The sequence below is a fragment of the Heliangelus exortis genome, chromosome 27, assembly GCF_036169615.1.
Source record: "Heliangelus exortis chromosome 27, bHelExo1.hap1, whole genome shotgun sequence".
NCBI lineage: Eukaryota > Metazoa > Chordata > Aves > Apodiformes > Trochilidae > Heliangelus > Heliangelus exortis.
In genome coordinates, this window is record NC_092448.1 from 1,663,095 (window position 1) to 1,672,727 (window position 9,633).

General features: G+C 52.6%; 2 protein-coding genes across 12 annotated transcripts in view; both read left to right on the plus strand.

Annotated features, from left to right (window-relative positions):
• LOC139787602 (POTE ankyrin domain family member B-like) overlaps positions 1–9,633 on the plus strand; it is a 247,762-nt gene that overhangs the window by 160,777 nt on the left and 77,352 nt on the right. The window lies entirely within an intron of this gene.
• Positions 7,779–9,507, plus strand: LOC139787812 (ankyrin repeat domain-containing protein 7-like). Its single transcript, XM_071727145.1, has 4 exons — positions 7,779–8,258; positions 8,668–8,782; positions 9,030–9,203; positions 9,317–9,507. Exons 1-4 carry the CDS (start codon positions 8,041–8,043, stop codon positions 9,497–9,499), a joined length of 690 nt encoding a protein of 229 aa, XP_071583246.1. The 5' UTR covers positions 7,779–8,040; the 3' UTR covers positions 9,500–9,507.

Genomic DNA, 9,633 nt, shown 5'->3' on the forward strand with positions numbered 1-9,633 from the left:
GAACCCCCCACCAGCACCCGTGGGGGCTGTACTGATTCAGCCTTTGGACGAAAAGTAAAAATGGGACTGAGAAGCAAAACCAAAAGCAATCGAAAACACCACCAGAATCATTGGAGGACCCAGAGGGAGAGAAGCCGGAGAACAGGGGTGAGGAATTTCGGAATGCAGACCCCCCCTTCCTCCTGCCCGTGGCTCCAGGCTGCTCTGCCACCACTGCCTTCCCCCCCACCCCCACCCCCAATTTATCTCCTCAGTCACCATTGCCACCAATTTATCCTCTGCCAGTGATTGTGGGACCAGGAGGAGGAGGTCAATGGGTTGCATTAGATTGGAAAATGATAAAAGCTGCCATTACGCAGTACGGTTTGAAATCATCATTTACACAATCTCTTTTGCACCATCTTTTTACTGCTTGGTTGTTGACGCCATATGACACAAAAATGCTCATTAATACTCTGTTAACTCCTTCTCAACAACTGCAATTTCATCATAAATGGCAAATGCTGTGTGAAAATGCAGCTGTGATTCCCAGACAGAACACCGATGCATTATACGGAGCGCAAGCACAAATGTTACTCGGTGCTGGTCCTTCTGTACGTGCAGATTTGCAGGCATGGTTTCAAACTGAAGTGTTACAACTTCCACAAGAATTGGCGTATAAAGCTTCGCAAACTGTTCATGATCCTGCACAAGCAACTCCCTCTTTTAAAACATTAAACAGGGGGGAGCGGAGCCATATTCAAAATTTGTGGATCGCTGATATTCAGTGATAACATCACATCTGGATTTGTCAGAAGAGATGAAAACAAAATTTTTTTATATGTCAGCATATGACAATGCTAATGAAAAAACTAAATGTGTGTTAGGACCACTCCTGAGAGGTGCTACAGCAGCTCAGTTGTTAGAAGCTTCAGATAAAGCTGCTTAAGAACCCTCACTGCAATATGCTCCTCAGTACTGATGTATAATGTGGTGCAGGGTGCACTGGTGTTCCAGACAGAGATAAAAAACTTGGTTGGCAATTGCACTTTCAGTTTTGGTTTGGGAGATTCATAGGATCACAAAATCATAGAATTGGCTGGGTTGGAAGGGACCTCAGAGATCCCTTGAGTCCAACCCTTGATCTCCCCAGAGTCCAACCCTTGATCCACTCCCCCCGTGGTTCCCAGCCCATGGCACTCAGTGCCACATCCAGGCTCTTTTGAAATATCTCCAGGGATGGAGAATCCACCCCTTCCCTGGGCAGCCCATTCCAATGCCTGATCACCCTTCCCGTAAAGAAATTCTTTCTAATATCCAACCTAAACCTCCCCTGGCACAACTTAAGATTTTACCACTCCATCTTATTTCAGGCTGGTTCCAGCAGATTTTAGTAGCCATAGCATTTCATTTCTCAATCTTCTGGTGGGTGCTGTGAATTTTTCTCATGTATTGGTAAGGAGTAAGACAAAAAACCACAGTCATGAGAATGATGATGGCTTTTTGGAGGCTGAGAGCTGCTGGGGAGAGTGAGAGCTGCCCCTGGTACGGAGAGCAGAGAGCAGGGAGCAGGGAACAGAGAGCAGAGAGCAAGGAGCACCCCCACTCCTGCCCCTGCGGTCACTGCTCCCCCCCCTCACACAAGGGCACAGCTCAGACACGGCCAGAGAGCATCACCAGGGTGTCTGCTACAGCTGGAGCTGCTGTCTGTACCCACTGACAATGCTGCTGCTCAGAAAGGAGCCCTGCTGCAGGCACCACAGCAGAGAAAAAAAAAAAAAAAAAGAAAAGAAAAAGAAAAAAAAAAGAAAAAAACCACAAAAACCCACTGAAAAAACCAAAAACCAAAAATCAAAAAAAACCAAAACCCCAAAATAATAAAAAACAGAAAACAAACAAAAAACCCCACAAGAAAGCAAAAAACAAAAAATACACAGAAACCAAAAAATCCAAAAAACAAAAACCACAAAAACAATAACAAAAAACAAAAAAATACACAAAAACAAAAAACAACAAAAAACAACAAAAAAATCAAAAATCCAAAACAAAACAAAAAAAAAATACACACACAAAAAACCAACAAAAACTCCAAAAACAACAACAAAAAACAAAAAAACAAAAAAATAACAAAGAACCCAAACAAAGAGAAAAAAAACCATTGATCCCCTTTGTCTCACTCCCATTCTGGTCAATTTCAACCAATTTCAGCTCCAGAATTCCATATACCCATCCTGGCTCCCAAATACAAACAGTGACCACTGAAATTCTCTCTGTCTCTTGCCCTCCCCTGGGTCCCTCGGTAGCTCCAACAACTGGGCCTCAGGCTCACACTTGCCGTGGCTCAGCGACCACAAACCTGGTACAGAATTTCTTTCCATTCTCCCCCCCTCAAGAAAAAGGGAATATAACAGGGGAATAAAGACTGGGCACTTTGGGGGACTGGAAACAATCGGATACAGATTTTATCAACAGAAGGGAAAGGTGATAACATAAAGAGTAAAGTAACAAAAAACCGCCAATATTCAGCCCCATAAACAGCGTTTTAACAGCCAGCAGGAGGTGGCCAGAGGAGCTGTTCCCTTTCTGGTCATTTCTAGAGCACGGCAGGAAATGAGGGAAATTGATCCTCGGCATTCTGCCCCCCACAGAGTCCCAAAATCCCCCCTGCTCCAGTTCCAGACAGTTCCAGTTCCAGACAGTGAAACACCTCAAACCCCAAACGTTCACACCCTCAGCCCCTCTCCCATTTTTATCAATTTTGGCTCCAAAATTCCAAACCAAGGGACCCGGTGCCCAAACACAAGAAGTGACCACGGGAAACTCCTGCTGGCCCCCACCCCCTCTTGGGACCCTCCTCACAGCACCTCCAACCGGGGGGTCCTGGTCTTGCTTTTTATGCCTCAAACTCCAAATGTCAACCCTTCGGTCACTCTCCAGTCCTGGCCCATTTTTGGCTCCAAAAGTCACACCCCTAAAAGCAACAGCTGGACCTGACTGGGGTTGGGGGCACTGGCAAGGGCTGGGACCCCCAGGACCTGTATGAGACCCCCCGGGGCAGATCCCCCTTCCCTGCAGCCTCCACCTCTCCCCAGACCCTCCCAGGGGCTCTGTGTGGGCACCCACATCACCATTGGCACCCAGACACCTGTGGGGACACCCATGGGGACATCACCCATGTGGATCTGCCAAGGAGGACCCACGGAGTCCTTGTTGTGACAGTCTGTGTGTGTGTGTCTGTCTCTGTGTGTGTGTGTCTGTGTGTGTCTGTGTGTCTGTATCTGTGTCTGTGTGTGTCTGTGTCTGTGTCTCTGTGTGTGTCTGTGTGTCTGTGTCTCTGTGTGTGTGTGTGCCTGTGTGTCTGTGTCTGTGTGTGTGTCTATGTGAGTGTGTGTGTCTGTGTGTCTGTGTCTGTGTGTGTGCCTGTCTGTGTCTGTGTGTGTGTGTGTCTGTGTGTCTGTGTGTGTCTGTCTATCTGTGTCCATGTGTCCTCACTGCCTGTGTGTCCAGTCCCCCACAGGGTCCCCCCGGGCTCCCCAAACTTTGTACAAGGAGCAAACAAATGTTGGTGGAGCTGAGGCTTGGGGGCCGGGGGGGGAGGGGGTAACACTTGTGCAAGATGGTTTCTTCCTCCAGATGGACCCATTGCTGTAAACCCGTCCCAGGGTGTGGGGGCCTGCTGAGTCCATGGTGTTCCCACACAGCTCTCAGGGGTGACAGCTGTGGGGACAGCACTGGTTTGTACCCCAGGACCTGTTTCTCTTTCACGTGCTGTTGCTGGAGGGGGAGGGCGAGGGGGTGTTGGCACAGACAGAGCTTCTGGGGTGAAGAATTTGGTGCCCATGGCCTTACCCTGGTGTGCTGGGCAGCCCCAGGGACCAGCTGGCATTATTTATTTACCCAGCACAGGCAGCACCCTGCCCTGCTGTCATTTATTGTATTTGGTTTCCAGGGGGGAAAACAAGTGTTGGGCAGCAGGGACCCAGCTGGGTGGCTCCGGGGACCAGCAATGAGCTTCGGGCTTTCAGAACCAGCCTGGGGGCTTTGGGGATGAGCCTTGGGGTCTCAAAGACCAATGAGGGGCTTCAGGACCAGCCCAGGACCCTAGGGGACAAGCCTGGGGGCTTTGGTGACAAACCCAGAAGCTTCAGGAACAGCCCAGGGACTCTGAGGACCAGCTTGGAGTCGTAGAGGACAAGCCCGAGGGGGCTTTGGGAAGAGTCACCGAACCCTGGTTGCAGCAGGAGGGGAGATGCCCTGGGTGGTGTCCACCCAGGACATGCTCACGGGTGACCCCACCCATGGGGTCCCTGTCACTCCCCGGGGGGAGGTGCTGCCCTGAATTTGCATGTTCACTTCCCCACCTCCCCCAGGCACCTCAAAACTCTGAGGTCCCCGTGGAGCCATGAGGATGCCACCCAGCCACCCCTGTCCCCGTGTCCCCCAGCTGCTGGCCTCACTCCTTCTGCTGGCAGGTAGGCAGGAGAGGAAGGGGGGACGGGGCTGTCCCCACCCTTGGCACTCCCGTGTCTTGAGGGTCCCCCCATTTCTCAGGGCCCAAAGGGAACCCAGAGGGAACCCACTCTTGGGTCCCCGTTGCCAAATAGGTGCTCGCCCTGGGGGTGGGGGGGAAGGGGAGGGTGTCAACTTTTTGGGATGAAACCAGGATCTTCCTCAGTGAAGGAGCCGTGAAAGGTGCGCAGAGAGGGTGAGGGGGGGGCCGGGGGGGGGAACAGTGTGACATCAATCAGGGCCCAAGAGATTCTAGGTCCCCGGGGAGGCTGGGACGCGGGGGAGAGGGAGGCTGGGGGGGGGGACAAAACAGGGTCGGTAATTCCTTGTAAAAGGGACAATTAACTAGGAGTGGGGGGCCTCGATGTCCCCCTGAGGGTTTCTGCGAGGGGGGAGGAGGAGGAGGAAGGGCGGAGGGGAGGTCGTTTCCCATCCTGGGATGCGCACTGGGGTGACATCCAAACCCTGGGAGGGGTTGGATGGGTGCGATGGGTGGGCAGGGGGCTGGGGGCTGCTCATCCCCTCCCGATTATTCCTACCCCCCGGCCCAAGAAGGGATGGGACGCGGTTTGGTTCGGTGGGAATCTTCCCCCTCCTCCCATTACTCCAGGGGGGGGGGCTGTGTGTGATGGGGGGACTGGAACCCCCTCCCCCCAAGGGCTCAGTGTCGGTTCCCCTCCCTCGCCTTCCTTCTCGGAAACCAAAGCGGGGGCCAGAGAGGGGGGAGGGAGGAGAGGAGCTGAAAGCAGAGCTGCCCGATGGGTCCTGCGGTCTGTCTGCCTGTCTGTCTGTCCATCTGTCCACCTGTCTGTCTGCCTGTCCACCCCGCGAAGGGACGAGGGGGCACTTCAGCTTCTCAGATCCGCATTTCTCTCCCCCTGCGTGGACACAGTCAGGAGCATCTCCTTGTCACCCCAGGGTTTTGGGGAATGGGGGGAGTTACACCTCAAACTCTCATCACTGAGCTGCCCCGGGTGGGGGGGTCCCTGCCCCATCTCCCCCCCACCCCCATCTCCCCCCCACCCCCCTCCCTGGCTCCCCGTGGGGGCATTTCCCCATTTCCCAAAGCATTAACCTCAAACCTGCCCCCAGGCCGTGGGGTGACACTGCCAGCCCCCTCGTGTCCCCCGCAGGGATGGTGTGAGGTGACACGATGCATCACAGGGTGGGCAGGACTGGGATGCTCTGGGAGGGTCTCCACCCTGCAGTTTGTCCTTGTCAGATCCAGAGGAGATCTCCCCAGGAGGTGGGGGGGACGAAGCGGGGCGGGGGGGGGGGGAGATGGAATCAGGGCTGGATTTGGCTCCTAAGCCATCCCTCAGGGATGCAGGGACCGGATTGGGTTCATCTCCCATTTTATCTCTGGTTTCTGCCCCAGCAGCACAACCTCCTCACCACCATCTACAGCCAGGTGCAGAGAGGAGGAGGCAGCGGGGGGCTCGTCTAGAGACACCCCCCACCCCCATCCACTACGGCGGGGGAGCACCGGGGAGGGAGCTCCGACAGTGTCACCCCCATCCCGGAGGGACCCGGTTCGGTCCCGGCACTGATTGTCCCTGCTTTGACTCCGACCGGGATCGAGCAGCAGGACCGGGACCGCCGAACCCCTCCCCGGGACCAGTGAACCTCCTCGGAACCACCGGGACAGCTCCGGGCAAGAGCCTCCCCCCCCCCAGCGCGGTGCCGCGGGTTGGTGTCCCCAAGGCGATGTCCCCTCCTGCCCCTCCCCCCCTCCTCTCAGCAGGACTCGGGGGTCGCAGGGGGCAGGGGGAACCCCCCCGTCCTTGGCTCACTGGGGACTCCAATAAAGAGAAGAGGGGTGAAGGCTGTTATAAGTTAAGTCCCATTAAACAATTGACCAGGACATGCCAACTAGTGAATCAATTGGAATTTAATAGCAAGTGACAACACGCAATAACAGCGCTGGACACCCGGGAGTCTCTGCTCCTCAAAGTGGGTGCGACTTCTTTAAAATTTTCTCAAGTATTTATAGTCCTTTATGGCCATGTCGTTCTGTGCTCATACTCGAGTTGCTGGAAAAGTTGTCATTTATCAACGATACTAAATCTTCTTGAGCATATACATCCAACAATACTTATTCTTCTTCAGACACATCCTTCCCACACTATTTCTTCTGTAGGCGCATCCTGTGTTTTTGTTAACTTCTTTCCACACTATTTCTTCTGCAGACACATCCTGGTTTTTTTTTTTTTTTGTTTTTTTTTTTTTGTTTGTTTGTTTGTTTGTTTGTTTGTTTTTTTTTTGCTAACCCCTCTCCACAAAGGTTATCTCCAAGAATGTGTAAACATAACCACACAGCATTTTGCCACAATACACCTTTTCTTTGTAGTCAACATATTTTGCTACTTCTATCTTGCCTCTATAAGTAAATACACTAAAATTTTCTACTTAGGTTAAATAAAGAAACATTATATGTAGGTTATTACAATTTGTCACAATCACACAATATTTTTGGCACATAACTTTACAGTTGATACGTCCATTTTATAAACCAAGTTACATAGATTAAATGATCAAATATAACTTTATATTGTAAATCTGTTACAGTGACAGTTAACATTTGTGTTAACATTTTCCCCAGAGTTAGGGAAAAGATAGTTGTCCTGCCAGTAATTCCTGGTAGGCAAGGAGAATTCTAGATGTCCATTTTCCTCTATTTATGGGTTAGACTTGTCTAGGGAAACAACCTGTACTTGTGCAATGGCAGTGGAACTTTTGCAGTGAGCTCTGTGCAGTCAGAGCAAGCTAGTTTGCCATTTAAAGATGTGGTGAGAGATAAGTGGTTGTGCAGACTGAAAAGATGGGATAAGCTCGTGGTGAAGAGCTCACTGCATTCAGCACAGTATTTGATAACAAAAGCCACCGCACACCAATAAAGAGGGTCACTGCCTAGCTCTGAGAATCCTAAGTACAGCCAGCTGGGCACCATCCACACAGGAAGAGTTATTTTTTTACCCCCTCTAGCTCCTCATTTTAGTTGATTATGAAAAAGCCTCTCCTCAGAATTTTCCACTTTGTATGACTCATAGAGGTGGGGGAGAGTTTCTCAGCTTCTCTCAGGTACTTAAAGGACCATTGTCACCCTGTAGTGGCAATGAATGAATACTGAGGCTTACAGCAATGCAAGGTTTAAGGATTAAAGGAGCCTTTTCCCTTCCTTCGGCCCCTGCCCCCCTTCCCCCCGAAGTGGTTCTGCCCCTGAACCTCCCCCCCTCCCCCGAGGTGGTTCAGCCCCGCTCATGCCGTTGCCGCGTGACGCTCCCGAGCGGCGCTGCCGTTGGTGGCGAGGCTCTCGCAGCGGCACCTCCTGTGCTGAGCTCCGCTGGTCTCTGCCTCTCTGGCTGCTCCTGCTCCTCGCCGTTGGTTTGCGCCTTGCTCCCACCTCATCCCTGCCTTTCTTCTACATCCCCTGACCCTGCCTTTGCCCTTCCCTTGTCCTGACCCCCTTCCCTAACCCCCCCCAGCTCGGCCGGCTGCCTCCCGCTGCTCCAGCGGGGCTGTTCCCGTGCCGCAGCTCCCAGAGCTCCTGGGATGGGGCTCTTAAAGAAGAAGCAGAAGCTTCCCCACTCTGGCAGCGCTCCTGGTCAGCCCTGTACTGCTGCTACTGCCGGCACCAGTGCCCCTGAGCCTCAGCAGCAAGGTCTGGACAGGCTGCACCGCGCAGCTGCCTGCGGCCACCTGGCCTGGCTGAGGCGCTGGCACTGGTGGGTTGAGATTTGGGGCATCGACCGCCGCGACAGGGAGAATCGGTGAGGGGCTGTGGCCGCTGCTGGGACACCTCGGGTGGCATGCGGGAGCATCCCCCCTGCAGGGTTTGTGTGGGATCCCCTTGGAGCTGATTGCTTGCAAAGCAAGATGTGCCCTGTCAGCTGGGAGGGGGAACTCGAGAGCTTTTCCCAGCTTTCCAGCTGGGAGCTGCTGGGTGGGCGCCAGTGCCCCTGGAGGTGCTGGGCTGCTGCTTGGCCCTGCTCTCCCTGCAGGGTTCTCTTGCAGTTCCTGAGGCCTCCCCAGGTCTCTCCTGCCCTGTGGGTGATGTGTGCGGGGTTGCAGCAGCAGCAGGAGCAGCAGGGTCTGGGCAGGGTCCCCTGGGCTGGGTGGTGCCACAGCTTTGGTTCTTTCCTTGTGTGTCAGTGTTAAGCTCACATGTTTAATTCTCAGGACACCTCTCCATCTGGCGTGTGCGAACGGCCACACAGAGGTCGTCACATTTCTAGTAAGGCACCGCTGCCAGTTGGATGCTGCTGACAGTCTCAGGAGAACACCCCTGATGACGGTGAGTGAGAGAAGTTCTGCTCTTTAAAGAGGGGCTTATTGACTGTGCATGAAAGGAGAGGTGTCTGGCAGGACTCTGTGTGCAGACCTGTGCGGAAAAACGCCTGTTGGATTTGGAGTGGAACAGGCACCTGTCTGATCATCTTTGCAGGTGCTCTTCTTTCCCAGTGGTCAGAAGCTGGGCGAGCTGTGATGGAGGGAAATGCAACTTTTGCAAGGCTTTCTTTTTTTTTGTTTGTTGTTCCCAGGCAGTACAGTTTCATCAAGAAGACTGTGTGTCTTTTCTGCTAGAGCACGGTGCCGACCCAAATCTCACCGACACCGATGGCCACACTGCCCTCCATCTGGCCATCCAGGCTCATAATAAAAACCTCGTGGGGCTTTTACTCAGGCATTTTGTCGATCATCGTGTCAAGAATAAGGTAAATATTTATATTTCTTCAGCAAGTCCTTTCAGAAAGTGGCATCAATATTTCTTTTACAGATTTTTTTTTTATTTTGATGATTAACATGATGTATTTCTCTGACTTTTCAGGAGGGCTTTACCCCACTAGCTCTTGCTGTCTCTGAAGGTCAGGAAGAGATAGTAGAAATTCTCCTGAAAGCAGGAGTTGACGTGCATGCTCGAGACCAGCATCAAAGGCAAGGGGTTTATCCAAATGTGTCCCTTTGGTATTCTTTCTGTTGGATTGCTGAGAAGCATGGGAATGTGCTCTGACCAAAAGCAGGGGGGCACGTGGAAGGAGCTGTTTCTGTACGTCTTGTGAAAGCAGTCTGAGTTTGGTTGCTTTAGTACCTCAGGGGCTGCTTTCTGCATTGGGGATGTCCAGGAAGCATTGTCTCGCAGGAGAT

Excerpts from the sequence above, each read along its gene's own strand:
- LOC139787812 (XM_071727145.1), top strand. The coding sequence starts at position 8,041 with ATGGGGCTCTTAAAGAAGAAGCAGAAGCTTCCCCACTCTGGCAGCGCT. Across the intron at positions 8,783-9,029 it reads GGAGAACACCCCTGATGACG|GCAGTACAGTTTCATCAAGA; the intron begins GTGAGTGAGAGA and ends TGTTGTTCCCAG. Across the intron at positions 9,204-9,316 it reads ATCATCGTGTCAAGAATAAG|GAGGGCTTTACCCCACTAGC; the intron begins GTAAATATTTAT and ends CTGACTTTTCAG.